General features: G+C 43.3%; 1 protein-coding gene across 2 annotated transcripts in view; it reads left to right on the top strand.

The window, feature by feature from the left end:
• The window catches only part of BFAR (bifunctional apoptosis regulator), a 357,188-nt gene that overhangs the window by 227,589 nt on the left and 108,434 nt on the right, over positions 1-21,165 (top strand). Inside the window, exon 8 of one of the 2 annotated variants that reach the window (XM_086941351.1) lies at positions 332-397. The exons of the other annotated variant lie outside the window; for it this stretch is intronic. Within the exon in view, the coding sequence (XP_086797477.1) occupies positions 332-397 (66 nt within the window). The remainder of the gene's footprint in view (positions 1-331; positions 398-21,165) is intronic. 2 annotated transcript variants of the gene reach the window in all.

The following is a 21,165-nucleotide window of genomic DNA, read 5'->3' as shown; positions in this document are numbered from 1 at the left end:
ATACATTTTTTATTTTGTGTGTCAAATGTGGCTTCCCAAGTTATTTTTCCTGGCAAATTTGCTACATTAGAGGTGTGAATCGATCTATGTGCAGAGGTCTGTAGTGCTGCTTTAAAATGTGTTGTCACCCTCTTCAAAATAGAGTAGAATCTCTTAGTTTGCAAAGCTGTACTTCTCGTTGCCTGTGTTCCTTTTGTGGTTTTTTTGTTTTATTATAATAAAACTGCTGCCCTTTGCACGACAGCCTACTGTCATCCACTGTCAAGTTCAGAACATTGATTGATTATTTCAGATATTTTTTGTGTAACGTGATTTGAAATCTGATTTTCAGATGGCTCAGAAATTCAGCTGGAGGGTGCTGCCAGCGCTGTTCAACAACCCAGAACAGAAAGTGCAGGTTCACATTTGGGCTGCTTGTGTCTTTGTGTGCGTCTGTAAAAGTACTTGGAGTTATCTTGCATGAATACATTTAGAGAAAAACATAATTCTGGTTTCTGTGGTTAAATTGCATTTTGGTAATCAGTTTATATTTGATGCAAGCATGAGTAATACCTGCTACTAGAGAATCTTTGGGAACCAATGTGGTTGGTATCTCCACTACTACCTCTGGATAATTCTTTTATTACTTATGGATTATTTCACTTCAGATGACTCTAGAAAGTCTTTCTGTCTGATTACTATTGCAGTGTTCTTGTAAAGTCTTCCGTTAATTAACTCCTTTCTTTAACACCCGTTAAAACGTATAGTGTCCAAAATGTGGCAGTAACTCTGACCTGTGAAACTATGCTCGAGAATGGATCTACCTTTTTACCTCTTTATGTTAAACAATCTTATTCAGGGGCATCCAGTATGAGCACAATAAGAATGAATAATCATATTTATAAAGGGCATTGTATGCCCAGAGGGTTTATGGAACTAGGTTTGATAGAAAGCAAACTGGAAATCTAACACCACCTAATTAAATCAATGAGTTTGCAGAGCCGCACGGCATGTCTGAAAATCCTTTAAAAGTCAGAGTGTAACTAGAAGAGTATTTCAGCCAGAAGGAGCAGCCACTGAGAATGCCCTAATTCTGGATATTAACCTAGTGATCCAAAAAAACTATAACAGCATAAGCTTGCTGCATCTAAGAGCACATGACTTAAAATATTACACGTTTGTTATGCTACATCTAGTGAAGAGTATGTTGCACTTCTGATACTCAATCCTGTTTACGAGTGTTGTTCACCAGCCTTTATGCTAAATTTCGAGTGATTTGGAGTTTGTGCAGGAAATTAGCAGACAGGCCTAAGTAGCTATTATTCCTGATTTTATGATTAAAGGTGGAAGCCTCAAATTAGTAGGCCAGGGAGATGGAGACAAAGGATTATTTCTACCAAGTAAAACTATTTCCCTCTTAGCTCCATTTAGTTTCAGAAAATTGCTATTTATCCACAGATTGTGTGGCAGATAGTGTAACTGTGTTTTTTTAATTACTTTTTATTGGTGTAGAGGTTGGTGCATGTAGCATGTGTAGAACACATTACAGAGTACATTGTTACATATCAATAGACAATGAAGGAAACCAGTCGGCCCTGTACTAGAGCAGGCAATGAGTGAGCACCCATACATCTAGGTATTAAGGAACAGCATAACAACCCAACCCCCCTTTCCCCACACATCCAACTTCAAGTTTCCCTCTTTCTATCAAACCCTAACACACATCACTGAATCCGTCTGATAGAAAAGAGCAGGAGAAGTACCCCCACCCCTCACCCCCTGAACACTTCTCACAGAGCCCGGGGGAGGTCCTGCTACAGCCATGTTGATACCCAAGGGGCATCAACGCAACTAGACTCCCCATACCCAATTAGCAGCTGCACGTGATAGAAACTACGGAGACCTCTTGTGGTGGGCTGGTGTCGTTAATACAGGCACAGGAGCCACTTCTGTTCCTAGTGCTGCTCTAAATCACATTTGACTTTAATCCAGAAGATTATCATCTTCTAGGCGTCCTCCCAACCATAAAGCCAATGAAATTTGCCAATAATTTGCCACATCAATAGGATCCAAATTTCCTTTTTTTGAAAAAAAAAATGTTTCTTAATGTTCCTTCTATGCCGGTGGTACCACTCTAATAGGCAGTAAGGCATTCTGAGTAATCGTAGGAATTGCAGAACAGATACCGGCCAGAGATCCTGATGTTTGTGCCTGTAGTGGGCTTTCTATCTGTAACTCATATAAATTAGTGAAGAAGCGGACTAGATTTGTACCAAGAGAGGTAGTGTGTGCAGCTAATAAAACACACTTTTTCCCTTTTGAAGTGTGCAGCCTATTTATCTCAATTGGCTTGCATATTGGGTGTGGAAGGAATGATGCAATCAAACCTGTGATTTGAAAGCAAACTGTAATAACTTTTTATGATAGTTGACTGCAGTATTTATGATTGATGTACTTCGAGTAAGAGCTTGTTTATAAATTCTGATCATAAACTTACTTTTTCTTAAGTGATTATGCAAAAGTGGTTTGGAAGGAAGGGGGGCTGCGAACAGCCTGTTAGAAGGTGGGGAGTTGCACTTTTAGCGGTCTCTCCTTCCTGATGTAGCTTTTTGAATAGATACTTCTTATTGCATATTCCTTACCTTCGAGTACTCCTCAGGCTCCAGACTGGTTCCGTAAAACCTTCTCTATAGCATTGCGCCATCGTGTTGCTAGGCAGTGCTGTGGCTCCTTCTGGACTATACACTTCCCTAAAAGTGGTGAGCAGAGCTGCATATAAGTGCGCTCCTGTGCATTGATCTTGGTTCCTTTCTTTCCTCACCTTCTGATGCAGATCTGGAGCTCCACTTTCACATTATCAGCTTTTCAAATGACTTCTGAAAAATATTTAATCAGTGTTGTAGGGAACTATTCCCTCTCAAACTGCAGGAAGTAGATGTCAGTTATGGAGCATTGGATGTCTGGGCTGGGGCCACAGCTCCAAATCTTTCAATAAGTGCGCCCTTATAAAACCTAAGGCGATCAAAGACCTAGAGGCGAAGCTGTATGTTGCGAGAACAAAAGAAGTAATTGCTGTCTAAGCATAGATCTCGCTCCAAGGTGAGGACTCAGTTCCAGTCCTAAGGCCATTTCCGTGACCACCCAAAGTGCTCTAGTAAGTTGAAGTCCGAGCCCTAACATAAAAAAGCTTAGTGTTACTTGAACCCATTCTGCCTCTCTTGCTCCAAAGAGAAGGTGCAAGAGCCTCATAATTTTAGTTGCACTGCTTAAAGGTCATCTGCCATGGAACTTATTCCTCAGCTGGTCCCGCCGTGCCCCCACATTTTATTGTTGATTCTTCTGCAGATGAAGGCCTTCATGGAGGTCATCCTGCAAATATTTTGAGGCAATTCGAACTCCCTCTGATGGATTTTGTGGCCTATGGAACTGCAGGGCCCTCCATTTAGACTTTGGGTCCCTTACAGGGCCTATACCAACACAGTACTAACTTCTACTCAGGCCTGAGGTCTACGCCGTCACTGCTACAATGACACCACTACAGACTCCATCGGCACTGGAAGAGGACCGATCCTGTGCCAACGTCCATGTCAGACTCCTAGCCAACTTTCGCTTGAGCCTGATCGATGTTGCATTATGAAATCACAACAGCGTAACCAGTCGTCTTGCAACCGGAATCCAACCCTTTGGCTCTGCCTAGTCCTACCTACCATCAGAGTCTTAATAATTGTTTTAGTTCTGACGATGATCTTGTGTCGGAACACGGAGCACCACAGAATGTTGACGATGATGATGGTTATGGGGTGGTTGCTCCCCTCTCTCTATACCTATGATGCCTTATACATGAATTTACAGAATGTCAAGTTGGCTTGACACCTCACCTGAAACTGAGCTTAATTCTCCACATGAGTCGCCAACACAAGGGAATTCCTCATTTGTGGTGGTGGCCTGAAGGGCAGTTGAAGCGCTAGCATTACAGCTACTCTCAGTTGAAACCAAATCGGTGTTCTAAATCAGATTTTACACCCTGGGCCAGGTCTAACAATCTCCTCACTTATAGTTTGATGGCCACTTACCCGTTGCCTTGGTCTTGCCTTCTGTGATTATCAGGTGACAAATGCAAAAAGAATTATTGATGGACAGAATCCATCGGTTTTTTTTTTGCTCACCATGCCATTCCAGTTTGGACCCAGCCATATGCAAATCAGTCTTGACCCAGCGCCCAATGGGAACAGTCCAGCCCGAACTGCCAGTCCAGGTCTACCAGGCCTTTTCCTCCCTGGACTGGAAACAAGCATCCTATGACCAGATTCGGGATTTCACCCCTCTTCAGCCAGGATAGCTTGATTCCAATGGCATGGAGAGCATGGGACTCAGGTCTGAGCATACCCGTCCAACCTGGGGTGACAAATGCAAAAAGAACTATTGATGGTCTGAATGCAGAACAATGTCATACATTCACCCCAGTACATAGATCTGGGCCTAAATCCATTGGTTTTTTTTGCTCACCATGCCATTCCAGTTTGGACCCAGCCATATGCAAATCAGTCTTGACCCTGCGCCCAATGGGAACAGTCCAGCCCGAACTGCCAGGCCAGGTCCTCCCTGGACTGAAAACAAGCATCCTAGGACCGGTTTCGGGGTTTCACCCCTCTTCAACCAGGATAGATTGATTCCAGTGGCATAGAAAGCACAGGATTCACGTCTGAGCATACCGGTCCCACCCAGGGTGACAAATGCAAAAAGAACTATTGATGGACAGAATGCAGAACAATGTCATACATTCACCCCAGTACAGATGTGGGTCCCTTGCTCACTTTGCCACTGGATTCAAGCTAGCCTGGCTGATGACAGCTAATTAGCCAGAAACCGGTCCCAGGATGCTTGTTTACGGTCCAGGGAAGACATGGCTTGACAGTTTGGGCTGGACTGTTCCCATGAGGCACAGGGTCAGACTGATTTGCATATGGCCATGTCTGACCTGAGGTGGCGGAGTGAGCTAAAGAATGATGATGGATTAAAACCAGATCAGTTGACTGGGGGTGAGTGCTCAACACTCCGTCCATGATCCCCCTTTGGTTTTGCTGCGATAATCAGGTGGCCAGACCTCACAGACCGGTCCCTGGTGACCCTTATTTTCTCACTAAACACTCCACCCAAGAGGGCCTAATTGTATAGGCTTGACCAGTAAGGTAAATCCTAACTACCACTCTTCTGATTAGGGAATATGTTTGGATCGAGGCTTTTGTCAAGCTTGTGTTTTATCCTGCCTGTCTATCGTTGCGATTTATAATTGTGGTTTGTTTGCTGGGTTGTTGAACCTATGCCCTGTGGGACATTACCAGTAAGCTACTGCAGGCAGTGGCAGAAGGCTTCTCTGGTCCAGGTGATTCATGATAGAAACGTAGACAGAATGTGGCCAAAAATGTGGTCCATGTTGGACTGGAAACTACAATTGCATGCCGAGGGCAGTTGGTACTACAGTTGCACTTCGTTGACATACCTGATGCTTTCCACAGGATTCTCTGGTGATGTACAGACCTCCATCATGATTTGCCCTTTGACGAGTCACTCCTTTTTGATGAGAATGCAGACTCCATTGAATTTCTTTACAGGGATGTTTTGGGACTGTTCATGGCTACAAAGCAGTTTCCACATCAATTCACTAATCCAGGTGGCTGGCATATAGGCAATAGAGACAGCCTTAACAACTAGGATAGCAGCCACTCCAGCCCTTTCGAGTCAGTGAACGTGGGTCTGAAAGGCAACTTGCGGGGCATCAGTTTTTCAGTTCTTCTACCCCTGCTACAACAGTCACCAAGCCACTTTAGTCTGCAGTTGGTGGCACATGCCCACTCGGTGGAAGGTGAGATTTGGCATTTTCTCCCAAGCTGCAATCCCTCACATTCGACAGATGGGTCTTACCGATCGTTCAGAATGGCTATGCCCTGCCTTTCCTTTTTGCCCAGTCCTCTATTCTTCCCACACCAGAGGAATTTCAGATGAGCACCTGTTCATTCTTTTTGAGGACATGTGGTTGTTGATCTTTAAGTGTGCTATTGAAAGAGTTCTAGGCTCTGAAGGAGAAGGTGGTTGTTAATCTTGCCATTTCCTTGTTCCGGAGGGGGACATGGTTCTCATTCATCTGTGGACCTTTGGCCTCTAATTGCCTGTCTGTGGAATATCAAATTTGAAATGCTTATGCTGGTTCTGAATCCATCTGGTCTTAACCGGGGCAACTAGGTGGTGTCCTAAGACCTATGGGATGCGTTTTTTATCTACACATCCTGCAGTTCCACAGACTGTATCTGCAGTTAAAAGTAGGCCAAGAGCATTTTGTTTGCTCTGCTGCTTTTTGGCCTCACCATCGCCCCTTGGATGTTCACAAAAGTGATGTCAGTTGCCACTGCCACTCTTTGAAGGTGGAGGATTCCAGTATTCCTGTACTTTTACTGGCTTTTGAAGAAGGGCTTGCCACAGTTGGTTGTGGCCCACCTCTGGATGATGGTGGACCTCTTGACACCATTGGGGTTCAGTGAGCCAAAGTCCCACCTGACTCCTTCGCAGAGGCTTCTATTCATTAGCGCAATCCTGGCCAAGATGGGTTAATTACTTTCCCTGTGAGTTCAGGATATTTGGGCTATGATCTGAAGAGAGAAATTCTGAGGCTTCTTAGCCTCGTAGCCTCCTGCATCTCACCAGCTATGCCAGGTGGCACTTGTGGGCTCTGCTGTGGAATTTGGAGTTTCATTGGGCCCAGCATCAAGGAAATCTGACAATCAAGATATTGGAGCAGAAGGCCTGAGAAATGCAAGGTGGTTGATTGAACACAGTTCTACTAGAGGGCATGCCCCTTTCCCTTTCCACCAAAATGGGACACAAACGCATCTTTGCTGGGCTGGGGAGGTGTAGCTCAGGGGGCTTTGGCCTCTGGCGGAGGACCAGCTCTACATCATTTTGCAGGAGTTGTGGGCCCTTTCTCTGGTTCGGAAGGCCTTCCTGATGACAGTCAAGTGTAGTCTGGTGCAGGTTATCGCAGACAACACCACCACTCATGTGGTACTGCAACTAGCAGGAAGGATTGGGGGTTGGTAGTCCTGAGTCCTGTGTCAGGGGTCCTGCACCTCTGGTGGTAGCTGGAGTGGCAGGCGATGTTCTTGATGGTAAACTGCCGACCTAGGTCCGAGAATGCACAGCGGACGGACTGAGGTGGTGGTCTCTGCTAAATCACGAGTGGCATCTACATCTTGAAGTGACGCTGGGTGTCTTCCAGCTGTGGGGAGAATCCTGGCTAGATCTTTTCGCCTCCCTCAAAATTGCAGTGTCAGAATCTTTGCACATAATTTGCGCATACTAGCAAACTTGTTAAAAGATCAGTTCCAGCTGGATAGGAACACAGGAGTCCGGTATGCCTTCCTGCTCTTGTCCCGAGTTCTAAAAAAAAAAATCAGGAACAACTGGGCCCAAGTTGTCTTAGTGGCTCCACATTGGACCAGGAGAGAATAGTTCCTGAACCTTCTGGGCATGGCCATCTGTCTTCTGATCAACCTTCCATTTTGGTAAGAAGCTTCTTTCTCAGCAGCAGGGAGGGTCCTTTGACTCAATCTGGACACTCTTTCCCTACATAGTTAGAGATTGGGCGTTGGGAACTTACTGCATTTATCTGCTGCTTGAAGGGGTGGATGCATCTTTGCCTTTTAGTGTCCTTCTTTGAAATCCATTTGTCTGGTGCTGGGACACATTTGTGGCCTGGTATGGTCTTTGCAAGACTAACGCCTTACATGAAAAGTTTTTAAACGTCCTTTCATTTGTTCTGGCTGTGAACCAGCAAGGCCTTGTAGTGGGTGCTATTAAATGTTGCTTGTCTGCTCTTTTGGTCTTTGTAAGGTTACTGGACCAACTATCCTTTTTTTAAAGCACCTGTTGTAATGAGATTTTTTAAGGTCCAGTCCAGACTCCGACATTACTGACGACCAACCACCTAGGGACATCAGCACTGCAGAGGCCAGCACCGAGAGTGGCCCAGCTGTCCTGTTTTTGACCCCTTTGCTTGCCCTGACCGGCACTAGTGAGCACCTTGACACATGAGCCAGCCAACCACAAACACTCTGCACCGAGCCGCCCGATCTGGGCCTGACGAAACAGACTGCTCCCCCATGCTCCGAGGACCCTCACAATCTGAGCCCCCCGTTGGGACCTCCCAGACTTGTCCCCCCTTGGAGCCTATTTCCTTACTTCCTTTCGACTGCTTAGCGTGCAGGGCTACCAACCCGTCCAGCACCTCTGACCCTGGATTCACCAGGGCAGATACAACCAATCTACAGGTAGAACTTTAGTCCTTGTATGTCTACCACCTCATGACTGAAAGGTATCCCATGAAAATACTTCTTAAGTATATGTATGCATTGAATGTTCTTTCTCCCATAGCAAAGCATTACGCATAAAAACTCCCTGTTGGTTAACTGTGCTAAAACTGTAAAAAGTCTTTCACGAAAAAATACTTACCTGGTAACGAAGTTCTTGAGTCCAAATAAATATAAAGATACCCATTATTTTTCCAAATTGGCCAGGATATCCTTTGAGTGTGTATCATTTATTGACTGTCTGTGCAACAGGTGTCTAACAGTCCTCTCTGAAAAGCCTAAGGCGGCTCGACTACACTACCCTAGACAGAGCACCTTGGGATTGCTAGAGCAAGCTCCTGTCCACTCGTAAGGGATACATGGACTCTTTAAACAGCATACCTCTTTTTGGTATACTAAATAAATGGCCAGCTTCCTCCACCATTGAGACTGTAACTTGGCCTTGAAGTTTCTCATATGTACGTCCTTCAAGGCTATGCATTGCTGCTCACTGCGTCTCCTGACTTTAATGATTGGCCTCCTCATTGTAATTATCACAGCTCGTCAAATGAGTGAACATAAGTCACTTTCAGTACAGCTTCCCTACACCACCTTTTTCTCCTGACAAGTTGATGCTGAGGACTTAGGTGGCTTTCTTGACAAAAGTGCGATCACCTTCCTCAATGGCCACTTCATCGCTCTACCAGCTTTCTATACTTCTCTCACCCCTTGAAATGTTGAAAGCTCCATCGGTTGGCCCCACCATAGATTTAAGCTTTTCCATTGATTGTACCAAGCACCACTGCGTAGATCATCAACTTTTTGTGGAGTTCTTTAGAGTGAATAAAGAGAAGGCTGTTTAGAAGTGTGTGTGCCAAGATGGATCTTCTATGCACTGGCCCAGAAGCAGCCTCGGGAAGATCTGAGAACCCTTTGTACCAGGGCTACATTGGCACAGAGGCTGCCTATCCTTAACATCTGCAGGATGTTAAGTGGGAGGCAGTGCATTTGTTCATAAATAACTACTGTCTTGACAGCCAGGTCCATCATGAAGGACAATTCACCCATTCTGTCCTGCAAGATTTTTTGGGCTGGGTCCACTCCACATACCCATCACTTGGGCAGGTTCTGCTTTGGTATCTCTTCTAAGGTGAGGAATCTGCAGTTCGAAGTGTCCATCAGAAGAGCAAGTTACCTCCGTCTAGTACCGCTCTTTTTGATGGATACTCTGCAGATTTCTGACTGTCATTCTGTTAAGAAACCCTGAAAGGGTCCCAAATTAGTATTCATCACGCTGGTACTCACAATTGTTCACTCTCCAAGTATGAGGGCACTGAAAGAGAAAAAAGCTAGAATTGACGTCAGTGCCCATAGGTAAAGCTTATATGTGACTCCGCTAAGTATTTTACAGGGCAGTTTGAAATCAGAGCAGAAACACACAATGCCACCAAGCAGCTCATAAGAGCACTGTTACGGATAACATTTTGTGAATCTAGGGCCAGATGTACGACCATTGGCATTAGCAACTCACAAATTGCAAAAAATTACGAGTCACAATTTGCGAGTTACTAATGCCCAATGTACAACAGTGTCAGAGATGCATTTAAAAAAAGAAAAATTTAACTTTTTTGTTTAATTTTTTAAGGGCAGGTAGTGGTCCCAGGGATCACTGCCGGTCCCTAAAAAAGATTTCTCCTGCATTCACAAAGGGGAAGGGGTCCCCTGGGGATCTCTTCCCATTTGCAAGTGCTTTACCATCCTCTTGAAGAGGTTGGTAAATTACTGTCGCAAATCATACTTACATAGGGTAGCATGTCGCTATTAGGAAGGGATGCCCTTAGAACGCCTCTTCCTAATATCGAGTCACAAATCCTATTTGGCGAGTCACAAATAAATTCCGACTCGCTAAATAGGGTTTGTAGATGGCCCATTGGTATTTTTGGCATGCGGAAACAGGTCGCAAACCCGTTTGCGCATGCAAAAATGGGTCGTACATCTGATCCTTAGTCTGTCTCCTGGGAGGGGTATCCTATGTTGAGGAATCTGCAGTTACATAGAGTATCCACCAGAAATTATGTTACGAAAGTGGAGTAATTTCTTCTTTTTGACCTCTTGTTGCGGGAAAATCCTTTTGGCATAGCAGCTCAGCCTACATGGGGAACAAAGTTCTGATACCACTTTCTTTTTCTGTTTTAAACTAGGCAAAGGCTAACTACAGAAAACACAGCTAGAAGACTGTTTTGCTGATGAGAGGTGCACCTTTTTAAGGTGGTTAGTGGAATGAGAGAATTCTGTGGAGGTTATGGTTCCCTTAGCTGGTCTCAGTTATAGTCTGAATCAATGAAAAGTGAAGTAGTAAAACTAGGTCATCAAATAAGAGTCTCAAATAGTACTTCCCCTAGTTCTAACAGTAATCTTGGTTTCTCTAGAGTTTCATGGGTGGATTTGTTTTCAGTTCTAGAGGCACAGCAATCATGAATATTCCTGAAATTACTGTAAACTACACATTTTAATGGTTTCCGAAGTAGGGAAATTGACCTTTTGCTCTGCAATGGACCAGGGTTCAATTCCCCGCCTCGGCGAGTCTTGGGCTCAAAATTCCATTGACTTGACAATTCTCGCCTCGGTGCCTATTCCAATCATGGAGTCCCACTCTGCAACTCTGGGCAATAGCTTGCTTAATCTCCACAACGGCCCCCACAACGCTAAGGATGCCTGGCCTTCACCTTGGCGGTGCCAGGAGTGGACGCCTCACAGGGAAAGCCAGGATGGGTTCCACAGCGGTATTCGTACAAGCGCCTTGAGACCCTTGCGGGTGAGTAGTGCGCTATACAAATATCAATTTACATTTTTTACTTTTCCATTGAGAAGGAAGTTCACATCTTCTCGAAACAACCTACTTGACACATCTTTGTTGGGTTAGCTTCAGAAATTGTGTGTTTATAGGTAGGCCTATTATGGATAACTTCACTCTGGATACCACAGAAAACTCAAATCTCCACCTTCATTGAACGTGAATGTTGGCTTTTGTGTTTAAAGCTTAGCAACTTTGTGACTGAGATTACATTTCTGCCAGACATGGGTAAACAAAATGAATTTGTGTGGGCAAAAGAACAGTTTTTGTAACCCAACATTTCTACTTTTAGTCTTATTTATTTTATTTAGTTCAAGACTAGCTCAGCAGAATTGTCATGCGTTTAAAGAGAGAAGTGCAATCAGAAGTATTGTATGAACAAGGCCTGTGAAACTAAAATGGCCTCAAAGGAGGTGGGTTAAGACAAACACCATTAATATTTGGGGGGAAAAGTAATGAAAATAACGTTTTGTGCACAGTTTAGAATGTAAGAAGTGTTGGGCAGACATTGAAGCACGTTGTCAAAGACCAAACATGGATTCCAGGTTTGAATCTATGTATGAATGGTATGCAACTTTATCATTGCCTGTACCCTGTCATTGGGAATTGCACTAGTAGCTCTTCAGCATAGCTCTTCCAACATAAGAAACAAAAATCTGCTTAAGTAGAATGGCTGGGTTGTAAGAAAAGGGAGGTAGGTGTTACAGCATCGAGGCTTTCTATGGAAACTAAGCTTGGCTTGGTGTTCGTCACTGCCCACCTACATGACTTCACAGCCCACTGCTTTTACCCTGCCTTAACTCTGAGGACGATTTTTAAGTTGTCTTCTAGTTTTAAGAACATTAGTATCTTTAAGTTTATTTTGCCAATAACTTGACATTGTGGGTGATTCAGTGAGTGAAGCAATCCAGGTTTATCTTAGAGGTGCACTCTTGTCCATGTTCTTCTTTGTTGACACTTGGGATTAAAAAAACTTTGGCTTGGCAGGTTTCTGCTTGAAGTAGTCATTGGACAGCCATACTTCAGAATGTAATGACCAGAAGAGATCTTCAAGTAAAGCTGAATGTCCTACTCATATTGGTGAATACGGATATCCTTGCAGCGAGTAGGATTTCTAGGGACTTCACATCTTGATAGGCTTTATGGCTCATTCTAGTAAGTGTTCAAACTCCATTTTAAAATGTAATTTGCACCTAAGGATCATGTAAATAAGACCCACAGTGTTGGTAGATGTCCTTCTTTCTTTTCTGGGATATATTACAGGTTACTAAAGTTCAAACTCTAGAATCTAGAACCTTTTATGAAGTTAAAACGACATGGTAAACAAGTGATTTCATGTGATTTCATGTCTCTAAGATCTATCGATATTCATCCAAATGAGATTGTACTTCCTGTATTCACACAAGACTCACAGTACTTCAAAGAATGCTTTGCATAATTCTTTGTTTGACATTGCTAAGAAAGAATATGAAAAATGTTACTTAATTTTAATTATTGTTTTGTCATATATGGTATTTTAAAACCATTAAATAGTCACCCCTAACCATCACTGTTTCGTGGAGGTTTACTTGCCTATATTTCCTGTTATTACTGGGTATATAGAGTTTTAGTTCCTAACAGGCTGTACTCCTTTCACCAGATCAAGGACGAAACTCGTCGCTTTCTCAATGCATGTGTCGAATAATGCAGGACATTTTACTTGAACAACTGCTTGTGACTTTTGAAGGCATTGTCCTGTAGATACTTCTAAATTCAATTCCTCTTTAGACCACAGCTTGTACAAAATCTGTATGTCTATTTTATGATCATTCATATGCAATCTTTATTACCAGTTCTTAAAGAGACTTTTGATGTCTGAGTGGCAAGGTAAGTGTGTCCTCCAGCATTTATTTATTTATTTATTTATTTATTTAATTTGTATGGCGCGTTATAACCACAGGGGTCTCTAAGCGCTATCTGACCAGATTTCCGTGATAGATGTTGTATTCACTTAAGACCAGCTGTACACCTAAGGTCTGCTCCATGCTTGTTTGAATAGTACGGTTTTTAGTTTTTTTCTGAAGGAAAGTAAATTACTCTCCTTCCTGAGCTCTGGATCCAATTTGTTCCATAAAGCTGGGATCGTGTTGGAGAAAGCACGGCCCCCCACCGTGGTCAATTTAAAGCGGGGCTGAGACAGAAGAGTGGCGTCCGACGAACGCAAAGTCCTACCCGGTATGTAAGGGGATAGTCGGGATTTTAGGTATTTTGGTGCTTTGCCATACAAGGCCTTGTGAGCAATGCACATCCCTTTGAAGACAATTCTCTGGCGAACTGGTAGCCAGTGTAACTCTTGCATCAGGGGAGAGGCATGGGCATTTCTGGGTTTTTTAAATATCAACCTAGCTGCATCGTTCATGACTCCCTGTAGTTTGTCCAGCAGCCGCTGTGGCAAACCTAAATAAAGGGAGTTCCCGTAGTCCAGCCTAGCCAGAATTGTGGCTGAGACCACGTGTCTCAGGGTAGAGAATGAGAGTAGGGCAGCGATCTTCCTAAGTTGTCTTAACAAGCCTATACTGGTGCCTACTACGGTGGTAACTTGTTTTTCCATGGATAGTTTATTATCCACATATAGGCCTAGGCTTTTAACTGCAACTGCCGGCTTTGGGGGTACACCCAGCTCCCTAGGCCAAAATTTATCACTCCAAGGGTTACCCGAGATGGAAATGGGTAATACTTCCGTTTTATCCGGGTTAACTTTTAAGGAGTTCTCGGACATCCAATTGACTGTAGTTTTCAAAATGTCCTGTAGCCTGGTGGATGCTCCTGGGCCATCATCCAGCCGGATGATTATCTGGGTGTCATCGGCATAGTTGTACACTAGGCAGTCCATCCTATTCAGGAGAGCAATTAGTGGCTGCAGGTAGATGTTGAAAAGTAGTGGGGACAAGGCAGATCCCTGGGGGACCCCGCAGGTGATCGGAGCAGGGGTAGAAAGTAGATCCCCCAGCTGTACTCGTTGTGTCCTACCCTGCAGAAATGAAGTGAGCCATGCGTGTGCTGTACCCACGACGCCAAAGGATTTTAACAGCGACAGAAGCTGTTTATGGCACACGGTGTCAAACGCCGCGGAGAGATCCAGTAGTACCAGGGCGCTCGGTGTCTTTACATCAGCTCGCATCCTTAGCTCATCCAGAATGGATAACATAACTAGTTCCGTGCTATGATTAGCACGGAACCCTGCCTGATTGGTCTCCAGCAGGTTGTTACTCTCTAGATGGCCCGATAATAGAGCTAACACATGCTGCTCAATTACCTTGGCCAAGAAAGGCAGCTGGGAGATGGGCCGAAAATTTTTCAGACATTTTGTGTCTGCTCCAGGCTTCTTCAGTAAGGGGATCAGGCGAGCCTCTTTAAAGACTGAAGGGATCTGTCCTGTCCGAAGAGAGGTGTTCAATAGGTGCAGAACCTCTTCCTCTAATCCTGGCATTGCCATCTTAAATATGTCAGGCGGGCAAGGGTCCACCAAGGAGCCTGATTTGACTCGGCCTATGATTTTAAGTAATTCCTGTTAGGAAATAAGGGATAGCTCAGCTAGAGGTGGAATGTTAAGCGGGCCAGTAAGGTCAGGTATGTGCGGACATTCGAGGGGTGCAGTTTCTGCAATTTCATCCAAGATGTCAGATATCTTCTTTACGAAGAAATCCTGGAACCTCTGACAGTCCTCCTGGGTGAACTCGGGACTTTGCTCCTTGTTCACCCTGAGCTCCGCCAGGACCCGGAAGATTTCTTTTTGCGGATTTCTAGCAGTAGTTATTCTTTCCTCAAAGAAAGCTGCCTTCCTTGATTGTATGGCTGGTTAATGTCTCCTTTAAGATGGTTCAAACGCAAGTGGCATTTGCTATCTCCCAGTTAGATGGGAAGGGAGATTTTGAAATTGATTTGGATTAATGTTTGACCAATACAGTGTATTTTTGCAGCATATGGCTCTACTGATGTGCATCGTGACAACTAAACTTCTACAAGCAGTAGTGATGAGGCAAGAGTTCAGACGCGACAATACCCAAGAGAGTTGCAAGATGGCCGACAGGAGAGGAGCTCACACTGAGGGCTCCGCTAGCTGAGGGATCTTCATACATATTTCCCTGTTATTAGCTCCATCTGACACCGCCACTCGCAAACTTTACTTAACTTAGAAACTCATACCAAAAGTAACTGGAGCATTATCTTACTTCCGAAGCTGTTACGTGCTGACTGATGCCAGGAGTCCTGGATTGTGGACCTCAGACGAGACGACGGTGCCCAGGATCCTCGTTGGTGGCGGCTGACACGGACGGTCCCCACAGAACAACAGAACAACAACTGAGGGGCACGTTCGGGCGGAGGACGATCCTCCATCAATGCCAGCCCCTACGTTTCTGCCGGAGCTATAACTGGAGCGCGCCTGAGCGCGGGATGCCTCCCCCCTCGCTGAGGACTGGCCGAGGCTGTCCCTGGAGCGCTCTAGTGTCCTGACACCCCCTTGGAACGAGCGAAGGAGCTCCTGCTCAACTTCGCGGCGTGGGAGCGGCCTGCAGACTAAAGGCCCTGGGACTTCACGGCGGTGCTGCGCACGGAGCCCTCGAAAGTCGAAGCTTCGGGAGTAGTGCGGACACCAGATCGGTCTACGTGGAGACTCTGAAGACTCTTTTCTACCGGCTCGAAGAAGGAGCGCGACTGGCGCAGCAGGCTCAGTCTCGCCTGCGCTACATAAATGTAACGGGCCAGCGACCGATGTGACCCCCCTCCCGCCCCGGCTCTCTGCTGCGAGTGGGCGCTTCAGGGCTTCCCCTCCCTCCTCCCGCTCTCCCTCAGAGACAGCCTCTGGTCCTCCTCTCGGCATCTGAGGGGGATCAGGGTGAGGGCCTACAATCTAAAAGCAAGTTTGCTTCCCTGCATAGTTCTAAGATATGGCACCTTAAGAAGACCTTATATCGGATCAGGGTGGGGAAGGAGAACAGTGGACCTCCGGTGGGCTTGATCAGAGCTAAAGACATTTCTCTTCTGGCATGGGCTTCAATAACATGGGAGTAATATAGGTATTATCTCGGCCTTTTCCTCACTAGATATTCTGCTCTTAAAGTGGAAAAAGGACTACCTCCCATGAGTCACTGCTCTATTGGTAATAGAAAGAAGACTTCACTACCTCCTCCACTGAGCACCCAAAATGGCCACAACTAATTATCACAGAAAAAGGACTACCACTCTGAATCTCTTATCCTGAAATAGAAAAAGGACTACAACTCTAGAAATAGAAAATTCTTAATCCTCTCTAGCTGGTGATCAATATAGCCATCTTGGACTGTCCTACCTTTTCATAAAAAAGGTATTCTGTCACCCCACCTTGGGCAGCTTTTCTCTCAACCTGAGTCAGCCCCCCGTTAGTGCAGCATCCATCATCGCCTCCTCCACTGAGCACCCAAAATGGCCGCAACTAATTATCATAGAAAAAGGACTACCGCTCTGGATCTCTTATCCTGAAATAGAAAAAGGACTGCAACTCTAGAAAAAGACAAAGGACCACAACTCTAGATCCTCACTAGCCAGTGATCAATATAGCCACCTTGGACCATCTTACCTTTTCATAAAAAGATTTTCTGTCACCTCACCTTGGGCAGCTTCTCTCTCAACCTTGATTCATCTACCCCTGTTAGGGCAGCTTCCCTCACTTCCCTGTCTCCCCTCCCCCATAAAGATCTACTCCTCTCATTACCCTGGTAAACGGTCCCCTCTAAGAGCACATCCTGCGTAGAATACCTAGACTGCTTCACATCTGACCTTCCACCCTTATTCAGTGACGCCTACACTATGAAGCGCTCCGGCAAATGCACCTACTCCATCACATACCCTCTGCACCTCTCAAAAAAAGCAGCCAAAGGATTCAAAAATAACTTATTAAAGTCTCACCCGGAAACCCCTATCTCTGACTCTTACTGCTCAATGAACAATGGGCTCATTAAGAAGGACATCATATTTGTAAAGATGCGAGGAAGGCGGAAATATATAAAAAATTAATTTATTTAAGTACAAGGTAAAAGACCCACTGAAGCCTAGAACAAAGCATCCAGCTCAATCCAACTCCCGACCATTATCCCAACACAAAACACAACATTCTCATGTTACATCAATGCATTCTAATATTGCATAAACCATTCTAAATGACATCAAAGAAATCTATATTCTACTGTGGAAATGGAGAAAAGACCCAATTACCGCATGTATCCTTTTAACAGAATAAAAGACAACAGCTGAAAATAAAAGAAATAAATTTTAGGAATTTAAAATATAATCCTCAAACTTTTTAGGTAAATTTGAAATTCTCTTCTGTAACCTTGAGTTCTCTTGATCATCAGATTCCATAAGCTCTACCTCATTGGACACAGAAATATTAGAATCACTTCGAGGCATATCATGAATATTAAAGTTTTCAGAATCCTGTATATTAAAGTCTCCATGATTTTCAGTGTGGTCAAACCATACAAGGACACCATCTTCATCTTTAGCAAAAAAACGTTCTTGTCCTGGTTTAACACCTTAAGTGCTGCGCCCGTTTAGCGGCCGACGGCACCACTACCTCCGTAGTGCTGCCGTCGGCCATTGAACGTTCGAACTGCACCTGCGCAATGGAACGTCCAGCACTGGAGCTGAACGTTCCATAGCTGCTAAGGTGTTAAGAACTACCACCGAACTTTTGCTCCACCAACCTTTCTGTTTAAGTAGAACAGCTGACTCAGTTACTCTCTCCACTTTGAAAGGAATAGTAAATTTTGATGAACCTTTACGATTCATGGTAGGTTTAATGATACGCACCCAATCACCAATTTCAATAGATTTGTTCTTGGTTCTATGAGCTACATCATGATATTTCTTTCCTGCAATGCGAGAATCATTAATATTTTTTGTTGCATTATTAATAACAGTTTTCATGTCATCCACAACAATTTTTTTGTTAAATTCTGGTGTCCACGTTGTTTTAGCTTGCCTTCCTCACATCAATAAGTAAGGAGAAACTCCAGAAGAACTATTTGGAGTTATATGATAACTTCACACCTTTTCCTTTAAAAATTCAAAAACATCTAATTTACTTTCTAATGCTGCTTAAATTCCCTCTTTGATAAATCTATTAGCCCTCTCAACTTGACCATTTGCACGAGGACAATATAGAGGTGCAGTTTCTGAGTGTACACCAAATTTGTTCAAAAATGTTTTCATTTTATTTGAAACAGATTGCACCCCATTATCAGATAAAATGGTATTAGGTGCGCCTTCAACTCTAAATAAATTATCTAGAAAATCATTGACCTCATCAGTCACAGGATGTTCAACAAAAAATTAGTAAATCCACTTCGAAAAATTGTCAACCACAACAGTAGAAAATCTTTTTTCTCTACCGAAGCAATCATATGGTCCAGAAAAATCAATTGAAATTTTTTCCCAAGGACTAGTGGGACCCTCTTGAAGAAATAAAGGTTGTGTTGAAACTTTCCAATGCTTATCTGCCTTCACACACACAGAACAATTGTCTACCATTCTCTCAACATCAGCATCCATACCAGGCCACCAATAATGAACTTTAAGAAGTTTTTTAGTGTTTGAAGTTCCAGGATGTCCAGAATGAGCCAACTTGACAAGTTTGCTTCTAACACCACTAGGTGGCACAAACAAATTTTGACGCAATAAAATACCATTCTCAATGCTAAATTCTTCAGCAGGTTGGGCAAAGCTTTTAAAATTATCTGCCAAATTTCTAATAGGCGGTCATCCCTTAACCACAAATTGTTTGACTTTATCCAAAACCGTATCATTTTCCATTGCTTCAAGCCATTCTTTTTCCGAAACCACTGAAATACATGAATCCACCGCATCAACTAATGCCACAACACATTCATGTTGATCAATCACCTCATTATCACTCATCTTCTGGGGGAAGTCTTGACAAACAGTCAGCAGTAAAATTGTTACCCCCTGCAATGTGTTGTATCTCAAAATTATACTCTTGCAACCTAGCAATCAACCTTACCAGTCTTGAAGATGCTTTCCCACTTCTTACTCCATCCATCATAAAAACAAGAGGCTTGTGATCCGTGACTAGAACAAAAGGTGTTCCCCACAAAAAACTTTTACGTTATTCTACTGCCTACACACAGGCTAAAGCTTCTTTTTCGATAGTACTGTAGTGCTTTTCAGTTCCTCGAATACCTTGTGAACAAAAAGAAATAACTCTTTCTCCACCATTAATGATCTGAGTAAACACAGCACCAAGCCCAATCGCACTTGCATCCACCGTTACATAAGATTTACCTTGGGGATCAAACTTGTTAAGGCCAGGCGCCTTTGCAATCAAGCTCTTAACATTAATGAAAGCAGCATCATGAACACTGGTCCAACAAAATTGAGAACCTATCTTTAAAAGCTGTCTTAGAGGTTCAACAACCAGTGCATACTCTTTTACAAATCTAGAATAGTTCTCACTTAATCCTAGAAAAGAACGTAAAGAATCCTTATCTTTGGGTTTGCTAATGTTCTCCAAAGTGTTTACCAAATCTTCTTTTGGAAAAATACAAGAAGGTGTAATTTTGTGTCCTAAATAATCCATCTCCTCCACCAAAAACTTTCATTTTTCTTTACTTACAGTCATTCCCTTGGAACCAAGAATACTAAGGACTTTATCAAGAATAACATTATGTTGTTCACGTTTTTTAGCAAAGATCAAAATATCATCCTAAAATGATTGGACACACTTAATTCCTTGAAACAAATTCTTTATCAATTTTTGGAAAACACTGGCCGCTGAAGCCAGTCCAAACGGCATCCTCAAAAATCTAAATAAACCAAAAGGAGTAGTAAATATAGTGAGAGCTTTAGAGTACTCATCAAGGAGTACCTGATGGTATGCAGATTTAAGATCAATTACTGAAAAAAACTTTGCACCATTGATGGCTGATTACATATCCTGAATATGAGGTAAGGGGTAAGTATCCACAATAATATTTTTGTTTAGAGATCTGAGATCAACACATATTCTCAAATCCTGATTTTTCTTAAGAGCTAAAACGATAGCGGAAACCCGTTCCGAACTATCTGTAGACTCTATGATACCCTCAGAGCACAAAAGGTCTAAATGAGTTTTCAATTTTTCTCTAATACCCAAAAGGAACCATGCATACCTTATATTGAATTGGCATAGCATTACTTTTGAGTTTGATTTTGTGCGAGTAGCCCTTGACTTGTCCAACCTCATTTTTGAAAACTTCACTATATTTTTTAAGTATAATTTCCAGATTAAACTTTTCCATAGAAATGTTATTAACACCAAACTCCCTTAATTGCAGAGGGCGATCAGAACCTGGGCATACATTCATACCCAACCTTCCTAAATCAAACCGCCCCATAATATTCTTGCCATCAATAGCGACATTGATTTTAGTAAAAATGTTCCTTCCCTCAAACTCTAAGGAATCATCAAAGAAGCCTAGCATAGAAATATCAAAGTTTCCTAACACCTTTGGATTCACATCTGTGTTTTTAAGCTCAACATTTTTCCAATTTTTCTCAAAAAACACATCAGATAAAATGGTGATAGGTGATCCTGAATCAGCCATTGTTTTAAAAAAAAACATCACCAACTAAAACAGTGCCTAAAGCCTTGAAAGGAATATTGATGTTTACAGAATGGTCAAAAAGATCATCATAAATAGTAAGAAGCATGTTTTGTATATCATGTTCAACAGTATTAATACTATTCATACTAGAGTTTGATGACTTTTTAGGTGCATGATATACAGAACCAAGTGACCAACTTTTCCACACTTTATGCATTTCCTTTTTAAAGCTGGACAATCAGGACTATTAGCAAATGAGTTTTAGCACCACATCTAAAACAACTTAATTTGTTGCTTTGTTTGACAAACCCCTTATTAAAAGATTGAACAGCACAAACAGGCAAAGAGGAACGATTTGTTTGCCTCTTCTGCA

This window comes from Lissotriton vulgaris, chromosome 10, assembly GCF_964263255.1.
Source record: "Lissotriton vulgaris chromosome 10, aLisVul1.2, whole genome shotgun sequence".
Classification (NCBI taxonomy): Eukaryota; Metazoa; Chordata; class Amphibia; order Caudata; family Salamandridae; genus Lissotriton; species Lissotriton vulgaris.
The sequence above is the reverse complement of the archived record's forward strand: the minus strand, read 5'-3'. Positions and strand labels throughout refer to the sequence as shown.